Genomic DNA, 23,264 nt, shown 5'->3' with positions numbered 1-23,264 from the left:
ACAACAGTATTTTTTACTGTAGAAAAAACAAGAGAAGGTGTTGTTATACTAATGATTTTTAAAGCTGTATTAATGTGCTGAAGAAGGCGCAGAGACTTAGAAACTGTAGGCTTCCAGGTTTTACCTTCTGGAGAGAGGCAAGAGCTCAGAATCATCCTGACTGACATGGGCTTGTTTCAAATACTTTTCTCGTTACTTCTTACCTTACAGCTGCCCAGAGACATTTATAGGTTTTGAGTTCAGGTTTCTATGTTCTGTTAAGTTCTTCCTGTCTCTTTTTTTTTTTTTTCCTCCTTTCTTTTTATCTGTTTTTGGCCCCCGATCTGAAGAAAATTAGAGGGGATGGAGGTGGGGAGGAGATGGGACAGAATTCTGTTTCACAGTTGTTCCTTTTTTTACAAGTTAAAGCTCAGAAAAGAAACCTGAATGTGTCTCCATCTTGTAAGCATCTGTACTACCACTACCAGCCCACGGATCAAAAGATTATTTGAGGAAATAGCTAGACATTTTTGTATATACTTTAGGGCTCCCTTCTTCCTTTTATTTTATTTTAATACAAAATTAAGGACACTCCAACATGTTGCCCATAAGAGTTCTGTTACAGGTAATTAAATGTAAGTTTACACATTTAATCTACTTTTAAGAGCAAGAGAGACTGGTAAATGACCCAGTTAAGGAAAGTACTCAGCCTAATTGGATGTAATGATTGCTTGCTGGTGTTTATTACTGTACTAAGAGTAGACGTGTAGTCTGTGATTCTAATTTGGTTTGAAGACAGACCTGTAGTATTTGCAGCTATCATCAGAGTTCGATTGTTTCAGTTAACATCATGAAATAGGCTTGTGTTCATTTGGGAGCTTAAATGTAGTAGAATGGAAGGAGCACTGTTTTTTCACTTAATATTGCTCTCCAATTATTATCTCTCCAGACTGTTTTACCTATGAAAATATCTTAAGCTAGATATGCTAGCACATATTTGTGCCTGAAGAAAATTAAGATTTCACATCTTTATGTACATAGTGCAACAAATTAACAATAACTAAATTTACCAATGAGCTAATTCCTTCTGATTTGTCTGTGAATATTGTCTTCAGCCTATGAAATCACCACATCAATGTTTGCTTTTGATTATTTCTATACCATTCTAAAACAGTTGAGTACCTCACTAATGTAAAATCATTGAGAGTTGAAACAAAGTCCCAACATTTTAGATTTCATGAATGCTTGTTACTAAAACTGCCTTAATTATAGATACCTTGTTGCAATTTGCACTCATAATTCTGGGCTTCCAGGAAAGGATATCCAAGTGGAATGTGTTGTATCCCAGGGTGTTTACCATAGAAGATATTTGTTGCTTAAAAATAGTACACTGGATTTTATGCCCCGAGGAGCAGCACTTGGACTTCAAAACACTTATGTAATTATTCCTTATTTCATAAGCTCTCAGAATGATAAATGAAATCAGAACTGACTTTGAAAAGCAAGGCCACTGATGACCAGTGCACTTAGCCAAGGTGTCTCTATGTTTGCTATGATGGATTTGGGAGTTTTATAACATAATAGATCACACACAAAAATGAAGTTAAAGCAACAGTAAAGTCACAAAAGCAAGGATATTCAGAATGGAAACTTCTGCTTCATCTTAATTTACCCTGTTGTGCCTAGTTGTTACACAGATCAGTAAGAGATGTTAGCTATTTTTATGCTATTACACAGACATAGCAAGGTAATTTAATGGCAGTTTTAATTCTAACTGACTTCAGTTATTGTGGAGGAAAGAAAAAAAACCCAACACCTCAGTGTTACTTTGTTGTATCTTTCAATATGTATTATCATTAACTGTAGTTTAGTAGACTCTACTATGCTAGTAGAAGTTCTCCTAAGGTTAAAGAAAGATAATTTGCCTATTAGATGTGTGCAGATGGTAATATCTTTGTAATGTAGTATATGCTCCAAAGCCATGCTGGCTCCTTCTGAAACTTCAGTACTTCAAAAGATGAGATTATTGCTCCTCTTGAAAATATATAAAGTTATAGAGACAGAATGTATGACCCAGATACAGAAGGAAAACTGTGATCAGAAAAAAAAGATTATTCTCTTATCAGCCTAATTTCTTGATGTATTGGGGAGTTTTGGACTAATTCAGTTACAATTACACCTACTGCAGAAGGAATAGAATAAAGCTCATAGTGCAATACTTACCTGCAAGTACTAGAGGGAGCTGAGGGAAGGAATCAAGAGAGAGGAGGAAAAGAAGGGAGAAAGATGATGGTGAGAGCTTTCACTTGTGTTAGTTTGCGTGAATAGAGTCTCATTTGATGCCAAGTCCCACTTACAGCATTCAAAATATAATGTCTGTGCATTATTCACTCTCTGTGCCCAACCACATACATTTGTATGCATATGCAAGTGTCTACTGTGTATTTAACGTAGAACATCTGAGTGTGCCCATGCACACTTGGGAACGAAGCAGGTTAGTTTATTACAATGTGTCTTCAACAGAGTTATCAATTTGTTCATTGTTTTAGTATTATCTAGAGCAAGTCATATATACCTTCTTATGAAATGGATGCATACACTCTGCTCATCTGGCAGAGTTTAATGTAAGACCTCTTCTTTCTTGATTTCCAATTCAAATGAATGCTGTTAAGATTACTAAAAAACATTGCTCTTGAAGACTATCTTAAGAGCACAACACAGCATTGAATCATGTTTCTAAATAGCTTTCTTAACAGGATAGAGAGTAGGATGCACTGAGAACTGACTGAAACCTGTTCTTTAATTGGAATATTCATCTTATGTTTTTCGTTACCCTTTTTCCTTTGCCTCTCATGGATGGCTGTTGCTAATGCTCCCCTCCCTTCCCCTCCCCTCCCCTCCTGGTGGGCCAGCCAACAGTTCCCTCTGGAGGCAGCATCATTATATCTGCCTGGTTCACTTAGTAGCAGATGGTGAAGAGCAGTAGAGCTGATACACTGCATTTCACAGAAACCAGGATCCTTCTGGTACCTCTGCAGCATACACAGACTTGCCTGATTTGAGACTGTGAATTCTTTATATGCCTCCCAAACTAGGTTTCCTTGTTTGCTACTGTGTATGTCAGTGTAAGAGTGATTTTTATGATCTGCTCTGTTGCTGGACAGTGAAGAAACCACTCATCTCCAGCTTTCAGCTACTGGAGGATCTATTTCCCATTTTATTTCTATTTTTACCAAAAATTAAAAGAAAACAGCTCTGATGGTTTTCATTTTCACTGGTTGACAGGCTTTTCTTCCCCCTCCCCTTTTTCTAATTCCTGCTGTCTGCCAAAGGACAATCTGTTTGCTCTGAGACAGTTTAATGCATACTGACTACCAGAGGCAGAACTTCCATTGGCTCTGTTACAGGGGTAATTTACACTTTAACAAGGTATTGTGACAAGGTGGTAATTATATTTTTATCACGTCATTATGACATTACCACCTGGAAAGGCATAGCTGATTAATTAGTGGCATATATTAAATTTATAACCCTAGAACTCTAAAGTTATCATACCTAAGTGGTGTAATTATGTTGAACTGTGGTGTGGCAGTGAATTGGAGGTGAAGATGCTGAGTATCCACCTATTGCAATAGGTTTAACAAGTGCCAGTAGAGGGCAGGGAGTTGCAGAGAAGGAAGGTTTTTTTTTAAAAAGAAATGCTAAGGAAGAGGGTGAAGTCATTGAAATCTTGAAACCAAATCTAGTCAGATGGCAAGTTGCAGGGCTTCTTACATATATGTGTTGTTTAAAAAGATGTAATTTGGGAGCACTCTGATTTACACTAGTTCCTGCTTTTTATTTCAGGGCTTTATTTTAGGTAGTTCACATGCATTTTGGTTCTTACAATGCAGCAGTTTCTGTTGAACTTTTGGAGGCTTGGACTGGCCATTCTGGAGGCTACATCATCTCTCTGCAACTAATAGGAAGCACTGGTTTTGGCAGGATGGACTCTTCTTAGTCTTGTTCATATGCCCAGGTGTTTTATGTCGTTCCTCCTGGTTTACTTTTTTTCTCTTGCCCTTAATATTAGGAGATAAAGAAAAGAAATGAGGCTGGAAGTAATTAATGAAAATGTCCACAACAAATAGCTTGATCAAATGTGTTCCCATATCCCTATGCAGTGAATACAGACAGCACTATAAACCAAATATATTTTTATCCAAATTATTGTGTTAAAGGTCAGAGCTCCAGTTTTGAATTGTTTTGATTTTCACTGTTCATTGTGCTTTTCAAAGTCATATTTCCAAGTAACTCATGTTTTATTCTTCCCTTTCACTACAGAAAATGAAGTGACTACTTTCCCTGTGTTGGTGAGTGATCAGAGTGAAATTGTGGATACCAATGGAGCTGGAGATGCATTTGTTGGAGGTATTTCTTACCTCTTTCTCTTGTTTGGAGATTATCCTATTATTCTCTCTGTATAAAATCTACCATTTTTTCATTCAACTGTCCTTCAGAATGAGCTTCACTCTTTTAGAGCTTTTCTCTGCATCCTGAAGTTATATGATTTAATTACATTCTGATTTTCAAAGGGAAAGTGTATTCTATTACTTTAAAAATAATATGCCATTATGCTGTACTCTGGTCGTTTTCATGAGATTAATTGTATCTGTCAGATTGTTGCATAAACAAGCTGCATAAAGTACTATATAGTGTACAGAAATCCCTCCTGGCTTAAATGTTAACACATTGTTGCTCTTTAAAACAGGTTGTAGTGAATATTAAACAGTATGTTAATAAGTGAGCATAATGTCTTCTGATCATGTCAATTTTGGTAGAACATCTGCTTCCAATACAATTATTTGGACATCAGAAAAGAACACAAAGGGTTAATTTGTTAAAACAAACCCAGAAAATATCTGGCATTGCTTAATATCCATTTGCAAACTTACTATTTTTTTTGGCACAAGCTCTAAGGAAAAAAGAGGATGTTATGTCTATGCCTGTTTTAAAAAATGATTCAATATAAGCCAAAACCCAATCTAATCCAAAAGTTCTGTCATTCATTGTAACCTTCATACATGTAGTTCTGTGATGCACTATTGCATCCTGAAGGCTCTAATATCCAATACGTAGTAGCTGTAAGGGGCTCCATTAGTCACTAATTTACTGGAAACATTACCAAAGAGACTTTATAAACAGAATCGCAGGGCTCAGTGTTGTAGCTATGAAGAGGATAACAAGCAGTGTGTTAACAAATTAAAGCTTCAGAATTGTGTCCCGCTTCAAGAAAGTATTCAACATAAGCTTAATCTTAAGCATATGAGTAATTCCCTTCCTTACTTAATACATCACTTAAACCAATGATAAATTTTCAGTATATGCTTAAATCAGGCTGAAAATAGGAATGTTATTACTCATTGCTTTGGTGCTTTCGTGAATCAAAAAGGACAGAAATAGAGGGAAACATGTTGGGACATGTTATTCATACACCTTTTAGTGTACACTTGTCACTCTCTATTGTTCCTAAATCACAAACAAGACTAAATTTGAACCAGTAAGTAACAGTGACTGTAACATAAATAAGGTCTTCTTCAAGTGCTTGTTCTTATATACATGTGCTCTGTGTATCAGCTGTGCCAGTAAGCTGCTGTTCGGGGGGGGGGGGGGCGATGAAGATAAAAGGTCTTGCCTATTTTGTTTTCAGATCCTGAAAATCAAATAATACTGGATAGGGCCCAGGTGGGCAATATGGTAGACACCAACCAAGCTTTGCCTCAGCAAGAAGCAGCTTTTCATGTGTCTGCCATGTTTATCTCAGGTTGTATTTATTCTTGGTTTTCAGATTTTTTTGAAATCAGGACTCTTTTTTTTTTTTTTTTTTTTTAATAATCATACTTCTGTTCTTTCCTAGTTTAGCTGCAGGAAGACTATTGCAACTAAATAATCAGGCTTTAAGAACTGCCTGGTCTCTCATAACCCTTCCTCTTTAAATTATATCCTTTTCCCTGGTACTGCCATAGCTGCTGTTTTTCTGTAGAAGGGCTAAAACGTTGACTTCAGTAATTATTCAGAACATCCTGAATGGAAAGGCTGATATAAACCACATCATACTCAATTCCAGACTGCTACCTTCCACCAGCAGTGCAAGTTGTTCAGGCACATCCTGTCAGGCTGGTCTTGGATCAGTTGTGAGATTCCTTTCTCCAAGGGGAAAAGTGATGTGGAAAATGCTAAACTCCATTGGGAAGGAAGAAAAGAAAATAGGTCTTCTAAAAGATCAATTCCCCTTTGTCATTCTATGTCTGCTGAGATAAATGTGTCTGGATACAGCAAGCTTCACTGTATTTGGGGTAATCTTAACAAAGGTCCTATATCACTGTTTATGGACATACATTATTTTCCTCTCTTCCCCCACAAATAGCACTGAGGCATCAGATGTTTTTTGTATGGAGCACAAGTGCAATGCAGTTCAGCATGGCACTGTACAGTTCTCCCTTGATACCAGGGAAAGAAAGGACCACAGCTGTTTTCCCCTCTGTAATGGAAGTTGGGTCAGCAGTTGCAAATCTGTCTGAAATCTCATTGCGGTTGGACACTTACCTGAGTACGTGAGCTTAGGTTCTTGTTGCACCATAGTTCTCTCTGCTATGACTCAAAGCAACATGAGCCTTAGAATATCCATAGTTCTTCCATTAGCTTCTGAGATATCTTAGTTCTCCTCTGTCACCCCATAAATAATAAATTGGTCATTTATTCTCGTCAGGGAAGAGATTTTCCTGAGTTTAGTCCAGATGGGAGATTTGGGAGTCATAACAGTCTAGATACACACCTGATTCTAGTCTTACATACTGTGGTCTCGTTCTTCATGCAGTCATTTCATTTTCCTTCCCATATGTAGGAAATAGGATACTGGACTGGATAGGCTTTGATTTGGTCTGTGTTTTATTTGGCGGAAATGTCTGTATTTTATCTATATCACACTTTTCATGTGTTTTCAAAGTACGTATTTGCAACAGGAAAAGTTCTTTATTGTCTCCTTACTAGAAAGTCCTATGCAGTAATGTTGGTAATACTACTCAACATATGTATCCTCTGTTGATTCTAGCATTGAGCCAGATGCAGTGTTATTGTCCTGACAGAATTTTTATAATGGGAAGGTTATATTCTCTTCAGTGTTTTTTCTAGCTTCTTTCTTTGATTGAGGTTTTTATCAGGTTGCAACAGTACATGTAATATTTTTATCTTAGTGTCCTTGTAGTAAAATGTTTCAAAATTCATCCCTTAACTAAAAAATGCACTCAGTGTTGTAATACTCTCTTCTGGAAACGTAGTTTCTTTATTCAAACAGCAGAGAATAAGACTCCCATGGCAAAGCTTCCCATACTTCTCTGGGACTGGTATATTAACATGACTGAACAGTGGTTTTGTTGGAGCAAATATCTTGGCTGAGGGGAACGTGGGATATAATGAGAACTAACCCCATCAAGCAGGATTTATTTTACATTAGGAGGTCAGGTTTGTTAGACTCGATCATATTTTGAAAGGTCTTTCATGGAGGCACTCTCTTCCAGAGGTATAACTCGCAGATTGTAAGGAAATTCCTTCTCGATCATTATGCCAACTTGGCAAATCACTCCTCATGTGTTTCTCCATGTGAAAGTGGAAAATAAGAAATCTGTTGGTTTTTTTTTTTTCTAGATCCTATCTAAGTAGTGAAGGTCTTGAAACCTTAAAGTCATGAAATAGTTTAAAGACACAAAGTTTCTGGGCACTTGTAAGTCTGTGAGTTGATTCATGAGTTCAGCATTTCTGAACACGAAGCTGCTGGCCTCCAAGGAGAACTAGCTCAGTCCAACAGCTAGCAACAAGAAATAAACTGCATTCTTCAGCTGAAGTGTGTTTTTATTAAGTTAGCACCAGGAATACCTCTGATTTTCTTGCCTCTTACTGCAGGCATCAAGTCATCTGCCACTCAGGCGGGTGCAATGCATGAATAAGAAACTGGCTTTTAAAGTTGCTGCAGGTATCTTTATGCTAAAAACACTTGTCTAGACAACACCAACAGAGTTCTGCTTTTACTGCTTTCCAGCAACACTGCTATGTTTTAGAAGTTAAAGCAGTAATTATTTACTTTGTAGCATCTCAGCACCTCTTGTGGGTTTCAGGGGTACCAGATTTTCAGTTATAAATCCCTGAAATACCCATAAATTAAAGTTGCAATTCCATCTCTGGCTTCTGATGACATTGACAAATCACTTGAGCTTTGCTGACATGGCTTATGTCACAAGAGTCCTCTTAATGGAATTACAGCCTTTGTTTGTAGAGTTTGGGGAACATTCTATTACTCGTTAAATTAACATTTATTTATTACTAGTCAGCCCCAGTTTGAACCTTTGCAATAATGATAATCAAAGCATATTTAATGGCAATAAATAGATTGAAATATGGACAGTTTTAACATCATATGCTTTCCTTTATGCCATCCTGCTCTCTTTAGCCAGAGTAGGTCTGCCTTCTGTTTGGACTCCCCTTTGTCATTGCCACCGTAACTAATGAAAACAATAAGCATCTTTTCTGATAGTTACTGCCATTGTTCCCTGCTAAATCTCTCTCCTGGAATCTGTCTACTCAGTGGAAGTGGGTAGAGAGTTCATAATAAATGAATAGGAGAAGGTGTAAAATCAATGTTTCTTCAGGTTCTGTCAATATAAATATATTGACTTAGTAATCTACTATGATTTAGTCATATACTGCATGAAAAGTACTGGAGTATGAAATGTAACTACAAATCATTTTAAAGTAGCATGATGAAGCAGTGACAGAATGATCACAGCAAGTGTATATTACTTATCACCATGCTATAAAGTTGTTATATCATTCTCAAGGAAAAGAAATCCCAAGATAGAAGGAGCTCTTCATTAAGCATTGTGCGGTGCCAAATACAAGCCGATAGCAATTTGCCTCTGTTGGTATCAAAGCTGAGGTGAACGGCTCAAACCACCTGTCAATTTAAAAATTTCATTGCCAGCTTCCATGTACCGAGGAATCTCATAAAGCTGCTAGCTATAGTTTGAAAGCTACATTCAGAATTTTTTTGGTGCACATGCTTACAGAATAAGTTCTCTCTCTCTCTCTCGTGAAACCTAGCATGAATCTTCTTATGAGATGACCAACTACTGTCTCAGCTATCAGAGAACTACTCTGATAGAAGACAGGGACAGCAACAAAAGAAGAATTGTCATCCTTTATACGTGTCCTTGCATAGTGTGCCTCATGGCATCCTTATCTTTTCTTTAGAGACCACAGGGCTTAGTGGAGATACTTCCCTCCTTTTGTTTCTGTTTCTGTTGCCAAACTGGCTCAATAAAGCTGTTCCCTCATCCTTAATATAGAGGTTAATTCTAAACATTATTTTTCCATCTTAATCTAAATGCCTCTACAAATTAGATAAAGACCTTGGACTCCTAAGAGTTTGCCTAAGGTTCATCACATCTTCAAATTTTAGCCTGTTTTCATGAGGTAAATGCAAATTATTTTCTATAGAGTGATATCCAGCTTTGATTTCAGAGCTAAGTAATATTTGGTGTACTTCTACATTATTGAAATGTTAAAATATTATCCTTAATGTGAAACATTCTTTAAATATATTATACATATACATACATGTATGTTTCTAAAGATACAGCACAAGAAATATAAATATAGGTTTGCAAAGAACCCATAGTGCACAGAATAATTACTCATCATTACTCCTCCACTATTAAAAGTTCGGTTCAGAAACCTTTTTTAAAAAAGGTCTGGTTCTGTTTTCCAAACCCACTAGTATAACTTTGGAATACCTTGACTGAAGCCAGTGGATTTAAACAAGTATACTATTGATAAAAATGGAAACAGAATTGAATCCAGTATAATAATTCTTATGCTGTTGTTCTGCAGAATCTGTCATTTATGGAAGGAATCCAAGAATCTTTAAAATAAAAAATCATCTAGGTGGGATTTAACATGATCTGAGTTGGCCCTGCTTTAAGCCAGGGGCTGGAGCAAGTGACCTTCAGAGGTCCCTTCCAACCTAAATTGCGTTATGGTCCTATGAGTTCTAATCCTATAGGAATTAGGTTCACAGGTGCCATTTCCTGCTCCTCCAAAAATCCAGCCTCAGCCATCTTCAAAGGGCAGTGTTGGTGGCTAAAGAGTAGAAGCTGACTGAATTAAAAAATGAAGCTTATACAATGGGAATTCCATCTTCACACAATACATCTGATACAGGGCAAAGCTAGACTGTATTCATGACTTTGTCTAAGTCCCTTATGTATTTCATGTGAAGGAATTGTGTGGATGGAGGCATGTACATGTGTGAGAAGTGAAATAAGTTCTTATGGATAGTTGGTATATGGCTATACCAGGAGTGCTAAACGTGCCAAAAAGATCTGATAATGCCTTCAGCAGAGACAGATGATTTGAATGGTTTGTCAGAATGCTAAATTATGAGTGAGCTTGTGACTATATTAAAAAGAAATTTCCTTAATGGATTTATAGGGCTCTTTAAGATTGTAGAAGAATCTGTTTTCACTAAAAACATCGCAGAGAAATGAAATATTCCTCTTATTTGTTGTATTTTCATCTCTGTACGAATCTCTGTTGTAAGAGCTGCCCTCCTTCCAGTACTCGCCACCCCTAAAACATTCTAGATTTGTTGAAATAGGAGCTCAAGGAACTAGGAATGGTTCTTTACCGAACAGCAGGAGTAGATATCAGAAGCTACTTAATCCACTTACAGTGGTCTTTAATTTGCATAAGGTTTTTATACTTGTTCAAGATACCTTGGGAAGTTGTCATCATTTTTTTTTGCTGATATCAATTACATATGCATGTGCATGTAACTTGTTATGCCTGATTTTTGCTACAAAATTTAACTTCACGAGCGAAGAGACAAGGGGATACTGCTTTGAATTGTTCTGTCTTTTCTTTGAAGTAAAGATAAATGTTATAACAGAAATCAGCACTCTCTTAGTCTTCATTTATACAACATGGGTGGCTAATTGCCTCTGAGCAATCCTGTTGTTACTGAGATCATGGCTGATGAGATACGAAGCTTTGAAATAAAAATACCTTCTTAATGTCATCAGCATTTGACTGACAGCCTGTTTTGCCCATCTTTAATACTCCTGTTTTATAAACAGCATACATGAGTATAATAGCTGAGCTGCAGATAGGGCATCAATCTTTGCTTGCTAGGGGATAACCTGTCAACATGTTCATGACTTACCGCCCATGTGTTCTGATGGCATTTGTAACTCTCTCAGATAAACATCACATCTAAACCTAGGCTATTAGATGGCCACATTATCTCTGTAACCGACCTTCTACAAACTAGAAAATTACCAGATTATGTGTTCCTAGTTGATTTTTCTCAGTTTCAGCTAGAGGCACATCATTATTCTGATCAATAGTGTAGCCAGTCGCTAGTAATTTCAACATTAGTACTGGCACAATTTAGAAATTTGCCACAGTTTAAATTGCAGCTACTTAAACAAAACCATAAAAATAGATATCACTCAGGAAAAATATGGAATATTCCTGTTTTCTTTTTAATTCCCTTCTTTACTTTCAACCAATTTCCATTCAAAATTATTTCTTTGGAAATAATATGCTCTTCTATGCTGGCATTATACTTAAAACTGGTAGCAAGTGTTGTCCAAGTATAATTTAATTGTGACCCAATCTGGTTTAATTGTTTTGTCTTAATTGCTACCCTCCTCTTGGTTTCTAACTGTTCATCTTAATTTTATTACATATGTGGTTTTCATCAAAATAGAGTAAATTGAATATGGTAGTTCACATTTGCACCTATGCAATTTAAAGGCAATCCAGAAAAATACATAGTAGAATTAATGTAAGGCAAAACATTAGTATACTTGCTGTCATTTTTTAAATAACATGTAGAAGTGAGAGATCCATCACCAGGATGGATCAGTGTATGGAGTTAAAAACCCTCGGAAGTTTCTAATTAGACTGAAGCAAGACCTGATCCTTCTAGCTGCTGTGTCTCTTTTCCTGTCAGTGACACCATCAGTGTGAAGGGAGCCTCAGTACACAGCAAGAGGATTAATATTTTGCAAAATTGGGTTTTAAAAGGCCTCATTTACCTCACGATAAATTCAGTGACATTCTGGACAGGCTTTGTGAGAAATAAACGTCGAATAGGTGCGTACTTTTTAAAAAACAAACCCACTGTGTTAAAAATAGATTTTCAAAACCAATTATAAAGTTCCCATTTTTGCTGTAATAGCTATGGGACAATTACAAATTGACTTAACGCCTCAAAGCAAATCATCACCGTTTAAAATACTTTGTCATGCCTACTATCCCTATCTTCATAACATTTCATTTTATGTTAATGTGTCATGTGTTAGAAAATCATGTAATGATAAAGAAAATGTTCATGTGGAAGGTTAGAAATTACTTTAATGAGTTATTATTACCTTGCTCGCAGACTGTTGGTAATATTTTTGTGTTATTTTAATGTATTCTGAGTAGAGACAGAGGCAGTAGTCAGATTGCATCATCAAGAACATTCCCCTGGGAATCAGGGCAGGATATAGGCCCCTAAGAAACGATACGTCAGATTAAGCTGATGCTATATTTGCAGGACATACAACAACACACAATGAAATGTAAAAATACACTGAAATATGTTATCTAATTCACGTCTAATATGACTTAGTGTGGTGCTATGGAGATTGACACAATGACCATAAAGGTACTTCTCAGGCTGTGGGATTAGCTAGCAGGATCCTCACTCACTTGCAGCTGCCTCTGTTATATAATAGGATGGTAACATCTCCCGTAATTTGTTCACTTCCCCCACACTGAAATGGGCTCGTGCTTGAAGTGGGAAGATGGCAAGGTTGCAATAAAAAAGAGAAATAAAAGAAAAAACATGGTCCCAGTTGAAAGCAGTGGTAGTAGCGGTGCTTGTAGGTTGGTTTGATGCTGATCTCCGACTCTACTTAAAGGGACATTACTGTTACTGGTGATCAGTAAATTATTAGTATCAATCCAGGACTGTAACAGATATTTAAAGAGGCAAAAGATATCAAATGCCACTGTATTAAAATAGGAGCATTATGAATAAAATGCCAGGGTAGGCTATTTCAGCCCACAAAAGTCAAGAAATTCATAGGCTGTCTAGCTACCGTATTCCCACTGCCTTGGGTGTTGCTTTTTGATTCTCTTTGCATACTGCTGTTTTGATTGTGTGGAAGTATACCTGCAAAAAAAACCTTACCGAGAGATGGTCGCTCCGCAAACACAACTTCAAGTCTCCTAGCTTTTGTGCATGTGAATCTCATCTATGAAGTTACATTCACATAGCCTTTTTTGTACTTGAAAATGTTAAAAACTGAATAGAGGATAGTACATAGTATTCCATTTTGTTATGCTTAGAATTTCATTATTTCTACATTAACTTAGTGAAATTCTCTTCCTTTTATCCCAAGCAGTAGGTGTAGTAATCAGCACCATTTAATGTCAATACAACAGATCTGTTTTGAGGCTCAGAAAATTTCCTCAGGTACCAACAACAGAAAGCTTATTTCATTCTGCTGTCTCAAAAATGGGTAAGGAGAATTTTAGCTTTTGAAGAACACTTCTAGGCAACCTTCTAGGCAATGTTTTTAGAAAAAACAAAGAGAAACATCAACCTGGAAAGTATTTTTTTTCAGATAGTTAGAGAAGATGCTTTCAATGAAAATACTTGTATTTGGTTTGGCATATACAGTGCCTTGAATATTCCTTGTAAGCTTGGAGGGTGGGTTTTTTTAATCAAATGTTTCCCCCCGATCCTGGCTGTTGGAGACAAGCCCAAAGCCACCAGATTCTCATCCGAAAGGGAATTTCCCAAAGTTCATCATGTGGACTTAAAAACACAAAATAGGACCAAACCATCAGAAGTTATAACTTTGTTATCAGTTTCCTCCATCACATCTTTCTTGGAGCATATTGTAGTCTGCAGTGATTTTTTTCTTGAACAATAAGATGTGCTGGGGAGTTTAACAGAGGTGATATGCAACAGGTTATAAATAGAGTCCACTGCGGATAATTAATGTGGAGGGTGTCACAATATAAAATACTTAAGCCTCTCCTCCAGCTTTGGGCTGCTCCCTCTTCAAAGGATGGACAGTACTCAGTCAAGGCATAGACCAGCATAGGCCAGTGATACGAAAACTCCCATCAATCTCAGTAGGCTTCAAATCAGGATTTAAGTTTTCTCCATCCATTGCACAGCCTTCAGGACCAAACCACTATAGAGTTACAACCACCGTTCCTACTTGCACAAAGGCATCAAAGAAACAAGTCTGCTAATTTTCCTTAGAGAGAGTCTCTGATGACCTCAAGCATCTATACAGGTCTTGGGAAGTACGATGACACCTTATTCTATAAGCTGCAGTGAGCTGGCCCAGTAGGTCCAAACAGTGGTAATCATATATGCAATGCAATAAAATTATTCAGCCTTGAGTAACTAATTCCTAATGGAATAACAGGAATATAGTGGAGTTTTATTTCTTTTTTTATTGTCACATTTTTGCAGGAATCTTTCATTAACTTTTTCCACAGGTAATGGTTTAAAGCATTAGAGTCTGAACTCTTTTTTGCTTTGTGTATTCAACACCTCCTCTCCATTCCAGGAAAAGGCTGCTAAACTGAAAACACTCCTTTCTCTTATTCATAGTTGTCTAGTAAACGCAAAGTTGTATTATTTGCATGTGTCCATAAATGACTGTATAACCTCAGGCTAAGGAAGACATACACCCATCTGAGTGATCCTTACAGAAATTCAATGCATTCAAAATGTGTCCATAAATATAAAGAAAACAAGAGGGATAGGGACAACAATACCAATACTCACTGCTTTTCTTGAAGACATGCTTGGTTTAGTATTCATGCTGGTGATTAGAAAATAAAAAGTTTGTGTAAGAGAGTTGTACATAGACAGTGAAATGCATTTAGCATGTGACCATTTTATAAATAAAGTAAATATAGACTTCCGAAACATTTTATTCATGATCTCATGGTTTTGTCATTCTCTGGAAGTAAAAATATTGACATTTACCAGGCTGTTTGTTCCAGCTTTCTGATCTCCTGCAGTTTATTTTTATAACAACCTTATCGATGAGCCTCTTACTCAGCTCTCTGGGTTTAACTGAGTTGAGTCGATTTGTTACCACAGCTTCAAGGAGCTGTTACAGAACAAGCAAGACATCCTAATAAAGCTGTAAATGTGTTTACTCAAACATGGTATTGATTTTACTTGGAGAGGGAGAAGCTAGTGCTTAGCATGGTGTCAGGGAGGATGAATTTAACTGCAGTTTTTCATTGTCATCTGTCATGGTTGTGAAACACTAAGTGAAGCCACAAGAGGATAATTAGAATTGCCAGAAATTTAGCCCCTAAAATCAGTTAACCACTTGAGATTTTTGTAGTTTAATTAGTTTTTATTGAAACTTTCCTCCAGTGGTATAGTCAGGAAGGGTTTTCTAATGTTCTTTTCAGTGAGAGTGAGATTTCAAGGTTGCCACTTGTTAGATATACATCTTAAATGACTGTTTTTCTGAAACGGTTGGTAACCTTTTTTCTCTCACTTGTAATTAGCCTGGCACTACAGTTCTGTAGAAGCACAGAGCCATTTCATTTAAAAGAGAGGGAAAAAAACTTGTTTGTACACATATACATTTGTAGATAATAACATATATGTGCATGTGTGGAATGATGCACACATATTTTCTCTATATATTTTGAGAGAGAAAGTGCTAAGGTGTGTGAAGGTTGAAAGAAGTATAGTGTATTTGAAGATGCTTACATTTAATTTGCCTTATATACTGTAAGTCTAATGTGTCAGACCACAGTGCCAAAATACATGAAAATAGAAGCCAAATCCCACCCTTAATCAAAAACGTTTCCATTTAGAATAGCCAACATTCAGTTTGATAGCAACGGGCAGGGCCTCTGGCTTACCACAGTTCTTGGCTGTAATATCCACCATCTGCCACAAAATTAAAACAGGAGAAACCTCAGTATGTTGACGTACGGTCGTTCAGTGACTATATTGCAGAATCATCTGATGCCAACATCTTTTGCAAAATCTAGGTTGGCTGGCTGGCTCTTGGCACCAGCATTGCTAACCACCTGATTACAAGTGACCAGACTGGTGCTACCACAACATTAACCCACTCCAACAGCGCTAAAAGACATCCAAAAAAGCCTCAGTCATATCAACTACAAGGCTTTAAATTGCTAGGGTAATGTTTCTTGAAAACTGCATCTTCCCACACTGCTGGCCTGGAAAGCTAGTGGGATCACATAAAAATAGATGAGCGTTTGAGCAACTGTGATAAATGCTGTATATGAACGAGAGCGTGAAAAGGTGCTTGCAACTGTCCCCCATGGTGGAATAACACCATTTTTAAAAAGGCAGTTCACAAATTAAGCTGTAGAAACTTTAAATACAAAAAAGACGAGGCAGTTCAGCTGTTCATGATCCTTTCTGTGGCTGGGACAATTTTGCTGGTGAATGGCCTGGCTAGTGTGGATTATATTAGGTGCTTCAGGGTTCAGCTGGAAGAGGAGGATTGTCTGGGAACATCACATAGCAAAAAGGTTTTGAGGGGCTCTGACTCAGGGTCAGCTTGTAATTGTTTATAATTAATGCATTTGATAATTGCTTTTTTTCTGCTTTTCTCTCTTGCATTTAAAAAAATACATTAATTTTGCCTTGGGCTTTTTATAAAGGTTGGAAGTGTGAGAGAAACTGCAGAAAGACGAGTAGTGGGGGAGCTGGGTGTCGGAGGCTATAAACGGATTTCCAGCCAGCATTAGTAATTAACAGTCATTAAAATTAATTGTCAAGTGTACAATTTGAAATGAAACATTTGGCTTCAATATGAGCTGTTTTTAAGTGTTGTTAAACCATTACTGAAGCAGACCAGAACTGTTTTTAAATCTCCGCTATCAGACTCCCACATTCCTATCCAACTGCACTAGCGCTAGGTGTTCATTCAGAACTACCACTGATAATCTGGAAACAAAACTTTCAAAGAAATTACTGATTTCAGTTAAATTGCCTCTGAAATGTCTATTTTGCTGGCCACAAGAAAATGAACTTGGTTCTCCTTTAATGTTTTTTAAGTGCTACTCAGCTCTTAGAAGTAACGAAGTAAAGACAACAACTTTTGTGTCAGTCAGTGGACTGTCTTGCTGGTCTTTTCAGACTTATATTGACATCCCCAAAGAGATTTGAGCTGATTTCAGTGAGGGCTTTGGTTTGGGTCTGGATTTTGAGGCTCAAGGACCACTTCTGGCACTTGGCTTACAGAACTTATCATTTAGCAGTGACCACAAAAAGGAAGAAAGCAACTTGACTTTTCCATCCCTCATTCTGTTTGCAGACCTAGCAATTATAAACATTGTCTTTGAGCATATGTAGTAAGGAGGCTGGAGATAATAAGGATTAACGCTCAATTATTTCAGGCACACTTTTCAGAGCGAAGTGATGTCAGAGACACTTTTCTCTACTGAGCAGAAAAGAAATAATTATGGGCCAAAAATAGCTATTGGTGTCTTACAATCACTTCTATCATCTGGGAATGCAAATACATTTTGTACCACTCTAAGGTTTAAAGCAGCTTTTGAAGCAAAGTTGTCTTTGCTTTCTAGGAAGATGCTGAATAAGTGGGATGAACTGGACACAGTTCCAAACAAGTTCTTATCCTGACTAGGTACAACGTGGTTACTTGGCTGTCCATGCCTGTGAGGGACAAAAGGCATCCCAATCTACTCTGAAAGCTTACCGAGATGGCTAATTACAGTAAGGTGGCCTACTAGATATCCTGCAGCTGCCATTTCTCTTACTCCACAAGCGATAAATGCTTTGGATGTCAGGGCAGGAGGCAGACAAGTAGGAAAGCCTTGAGTTTGGTTCTTGCCTTTGTGTTCTAGTGTTAAGAGAGTGGTACACAATGCATGTAACACCATCCACAGCTTCAGCAGTGTAGAAATGCTAGTGCAGAATAGCTGCAATTAGAAGATGCTAGACAGTATTGCCTGAAGTTGTTTTGGTGGAATATTTGAAGTGAGGTTGCCTTGTGTGGCCAAAATATACTACTGCTTTCGGTGCTCCATTCCAGTGATAGCCAGGAGCCAGTTCAGGCCATGGCAGAAGTTAAAATAGTTGCTGAGCTACTTTAGTATGTGCCGGGATGATCTAATTCTGTGATCCCAGGCCCATGATACAGGATCAGAGTTCAATCCTGGCTTTTCTGTCTGTGAAATTGTAGGAGGAGTGTGAAGTCTGAAGCCATGTTCACTTATCTTCTTGCATTTCCAGTCATGGCACCTTAAAGAGATTACAGCCTTCAACTGCTTATCATCTTCCCTCCACCACCTTGCTCGCTGGTAGAGCTGTTTGAGTACTCACTAACCCACTTCAGTTTAAATCAGCTGGGTTAGCAAAGATCTACTATTCGACAGCTTACTCTTTAAACTAATCTGGCTCATTTTGACAGTGTATCAGGTTATACAAGCAGCAAAGAAGAATGGTGAAAAACAGATGGGGCAGTAACTTCTTCAGCTGGAACTCCAAGATTTGAGTCCATGCCTTGAGAGTATGACTCATGGGGTTTGCATCACAGTACCTTATACACTGGAGAAGGCAAACTTTACTGCATTAACTAAAAAGAACATTCTGCAGCACAGCAGCCAACCTGATAGAGGTCTTTGTTTCTCTGCTCAAACAACAGTGCTTTCTGGTGTTCCCTCGGGGTCTGCTTTGCCAACTGCCTAGTCTTAGTACGCGATGTAGTTCTGTGTTTGTGATATGTGTGTTTGTATTGTCATTCGATGTGGTATTGTGTCAGATACTGCTATTTCTATTTCATCTATGAAACACATACCTTTTAAGAGAAACTCAACAGACAAGAGAATGGTTTGAGGGCAAACTCCCCACTGCCATTTCTACATATCTCATATATGACAGCTGTACTTAATGTCATTTCTCCACCACTCTGAAATCACACAGATCTCTCATTTCTATCACCAATTAGAACAGGATGTTTTTTCACCTGATTCTGCTTTCACTTAGATCAGAATAAATTAAGAAGTAGCTTCACTGAAGACAAAAGATACATACTAGCTTGAAACTACAGTGAGCCCGGGAGGTGATGACAGTCTCTCTCAGTCTAGTTGGTATTGAAAAATAATTCAGTTTTATGGTCCTTTGCTCCTTGGATTTTCTCATCTTCATTTATGTTTGATGCCTTGATCATAAACATAGAGGACAGTTGTTCTTTTTTGTATAAATCCCTCTCTGAATTCATGCTCTGCACAAAACCTAGCCTCGTGTTTGCCTTTGGAGGCCTGCCCAGTGCATCTTCGATACTTACTGAGTCAGAAATGGACTGTCTTAACAGCCTCGTTTTACATACAGTTACAACTTGCTTTCAAGTTTTAACCACCCAGAAGCACACTGGCAAGCTCCTGCCTCCCAGGCAGTTTGAATTTAATGATTGACATTCTCCACATATCCAAGAAAGTTTCTCCGAAGAATGCATGTTAATTTAACGGAGAGCAGACCATTTTCATCTCGTTATTCAGAAATGGTCTGATTTCTGCCAGGCATGCTGTTTGAATTTCTCAACTGTTACCCAACTTTTACAGCTGGACCGTCCTGCCTCAGTTGTGTTGTCTGTCATCCTCTGACTGCCATCGGTGATAGCGCTCACAGCACAAATTCTTCCTGTTTCAGATTCTCATCTTTGTATACTGAAAACTCCTGTCTTCTCCACTTGTGCTTAACTTTTGTTGGTGAAGCAGTCATTTTTTCCTAGCTAGTGTCAGTCAATATCTGTGAAATTCCAGATAACTGGTAGTTCTATAGAAAAGTATTGATGTCAGAGATACACGAGTTTTCTACTCATTGTCAACTAAAATGCCTACTTTTTATGGCCTCCCTATTCCAATGAAAAGGACTTGATTTATAGATTTAGTAGTTTCAAACTCTTCCCCCATTCAGTGCAGTTTAGAGAAAACTATACATCAACTAGGCTTCTTTTCAATTCATGAAAACGGGGTCTTTTGCTCACCAGTATTATCCTTATTTTTCATGTTTTACATGATTTTTAATCTTCAAGGAGCAGACATTATTGCAAAGGATAAAATACTTTTATCATCTTCTAAAAAATATGCTCTAATGTGCCGCAGAAGGAAGTACTTAGAAACGGAGCACAGGTTAAATGAGAGCATCACAATATGATGTAGAGTCTTTGTTTCAATAGTAACCAAGCTGAACAGAGAAAGTGTATTTGAAAGCCAGGTAGCAAAACATATAATCTTTGAATCAAAATTTGTAATATGTCAGAAATTGGTACCTATGAGCTACATAGTACTTACGAGAGACATGGTTTCAAGACTAGATTTGTACTGTCAAGGCCCAAGGCCTGTCAGAGTGTGACACAGGAACTTGAAATGGTGGATGAAAGCTTTAAAAAAAACGTGTTTCAGCTTGCTAGAATTCTGATTTTCCTGGGCAAGTCTCACTTTCCTTCTGTGATTGGATGAGGAAGAGAGATACACCTGAAACATATTAAAACCAGGATAAAAGTGAATAAAATATTACCTCTAGAATGACAGAGTGGAGTTTTAAATTATAAGATACTAAGTTTACTTTTCACATCTTGAAAACCTCTTCCAAATTTAAAATACACATTTCACCTCTGCCGTAAGTTCTGTCATGCTTTCGATCACAATAGTTTCAGCCAAGACAAAATGTTTCAGAAATGAGGGACTCAATCCATAAAATTTCTGATGCCACTTGTACTTAACTTTTTCAAGTACCTATGAATAATCTCCTTTTTAGGACTCTCTGCTTATATTCATTTAAAGAGGTGCTCTGGTTTTCAAAACACTCAGCTCCCAGTGATTTCTGGTTTTCTAAGCCAGGGCTTTGTTAGCTAAAGCAGTTAACCAAGTGCCCTGATTCTGAGAGCTGCTTGGTTCTCCATACAGTTTGCTGTTTACGTAGGTGTCTACACATGCTAAGAGGTACCCTCTGTTTCCGAAGTCTTAGGTTAAATTTCCTGTAATCAAGGGCAACAGATGTCATCTACCTTTCCTCATCAGGTAAAAATATCTCACCTGCTTTTCATTGTGAACGCCTGTAACTGTAAATATAGATAAAGTTTAATTGTTATATGCCTTTCTCTTTTTTTGAGAAAAGCTTGCAGAGGGACAGTTGTGTGGGGCTGTAGCTGTAGCCAGTATAAACGAAAGGAGCTCTCTTCAGCAGGGAAAACTGCTTCTTTGTTTTTAAAATGGTATTTGAGGAATTAGGGGTTCTCTCTGGAAAAAAGAGCAAGAACTCTGGTAAAATCATTTTGAGGGCACTAATAGAGATCAGTCTTGATAACATTTAATTTACTTGAAGCTACCAAATGGAGACTTCAGGTAGAAATAACAGCAGCAGCACTCCAACTCAGCAGGTCACTCAAGCGCAATACTATATTTAAACTAGCCAGGCTACCTGTGTACATACAGTTGGGCCAGTATTTCAGTGCTTTGCCCTGTGACAAACTGATACACTCAGAAAAACTAGTCTAACCATTTTCTTCCATCTCTTTCTCTCCCACTTTGTTCCGCAGGCTTTCTCTCGCAGCTCGTCTATGACCGGCCAGTGACCGAGTGCATCCGGGCTGGACATTATGCAGCCAGCGTAATTATCAAGCGTTCAGGTTGCACCTTCCCAGAGAAGCCTGACTTCCACTGATACTGGTGAATTGGAGGGATCAAGAGTAACTCCCATGTTGCCATGGGATTGCTGCCTAAATTTTTCCTCCTTCCCTTTCCTCACCTTTCCAATTACCTGCATCAACGCTTCTGTACTTCTGCTCATTGTATTCTAAACAAAATATATATTTCTATGGTGTTTTCCTTTTCATACCACTACACTGTCTCAGTAGTCTTACCTTTTGGAACCAGTGCTAAGTGAAGCTTATTCTCTCATCCATCAGGAAAAATTGTTCTATTTACACAGTTTATATGGAAGTCCCATGTAAATGACACTGCTGATTAACACCATTATAATACTTCTGTTGAATTATCTAGTTTGTATCCAGCTATGGCCAAATCCTACTCAACTTACGTGAAATCAACAGACCTGACTTTATTTGTCACTTAACGTTATAAACCAGGAATTGTTCTTTCTATATAGTGGAGTCACACTAGTGTAAAGAGCGGTGTAAATGTCCCAAGAATTTCCTTACATACTTGAGTGTACAAGATCTGGCCATCACATCCAGCCCAGCTTCCATGAAAGTGAATAGCTATGTTGTCAGTAATTTAAGGACCTGATGCAAAGCTGATGTCATGCATTCAGTCGTCTTGCACTGATGCCAGTAGCTTTGGGTCTGGCCACTCTACGTACAGTCACATTCATCTGTCAGGTGAGCCGGCAGATAGGTACTTTCAGTGATTTCAGGGCAGATGCATGAGTTGATGATGATCATAAACATACAGATAGAGCCTATCTCCTCCATGTGAGCTTTCTAGAGGCTGTATTTAATTAAAGTACACATAGTGAAAATGAGGTACAGAAATATTTATGCAGGTTATATTGACAGGATATACCAAACAGAATCTCTGAAACGCACATTTTTAAACTTTTAATTTACTTTGGCTAACTAAGCAATATGGTGGATTTTGTTTGTATTTACAGTATTCAAAGAGGTGATCTGACACTGCATTCATTACTTTGCTATGTAATTTGATACTGATAAATAAAAAATTGTCATACAGTAACTCCCAGTTTTGTATTGGTATGTGTCCAGCTTTCCTCCACATATCATACTGAAATGGGAACAGGAAATGGGTGCTTAATGCACAGTACATGCTAGATCTCAGCAATTTCTATGTGACTTTCAGTGTGCAGGTGGGTGTTCAAGGGTGATCTCAGCAGTAAGGAAGGGAAGGAACAACAGTTTGGCGTTTATACCACAGGAGAGTTGAAAAATTAATGGCTAGGGTTCATCAAAGAATGTTAAGTCAGTGCGGGCTTTGCACTTCACTGCATTGCATGGAACAAGGGATGCACAGAGACTGAATGTTGTTATTACAGTTTGTGTATTGCAAAGAGCAAGGGGAAAAATCAAGGATATGACCCCGATTCCTTTGTTTGGCCCAGTATCCAGTTTGATACATTGGACAACAGGCTCTGTCGTCTTAGGGGTCAACTGGTGGGATCCCTGCAAGTACAT

At 37.8% G+C, this 23,264-nt stretch overlaps 1 protein-coding gene across 4 annotated transcripts in view; it reads left to right on the top strand.

Annotated features, from left to right (window-relative positions):
- ADK (adenosine kinase) overlaps positions 1-22,226 on the top strand; it is a 298,735-nt gene extending 276,509 nt beyond the window's left edge. For all 4 annotated transcript variants that reach the window (XM_052799044.1, XM_052799045.1, XM_052799042.1 and 1 more), the window contains 2 exons: positions 4,303-4,389; positions 21,654-22,226. In XM_052799044.1, the coding sequence (XP_052655004.1) occupies positions 4,303-4,389; positions 21,654-21,778 (212 nt within the window). In that variant the 3' untranslated portion in view covers positions 21,779-22,226. The remainder of the gene's footprint in view (positions 1-4,302; positions 4,390-21,653) is intronic.
- The last annotated feature ends 1,038 nt before the right edge of the window (positions 22,227-23,264 follow it).

The sequence above is a fragment of the Harpia harpyja genome, chromosome 10, assembly GCF_026419915.1.
Source record: "Harpia harpyja isolate bHarHar1 chromosome 10, bHarHar1 primary haplotype, whole genome shotgun sequence".
NCBI classification, from domain to species: Eukaryota; Metazoa; Chordata; class Aves; order Accipitriformes; family Accipitridae; genus Harpia; species Harpia harpyja.
Note: the sequence above shows the minus strand (reverse complement) of the source record. Positions and strands in the feature narration are given on the sequence as shown.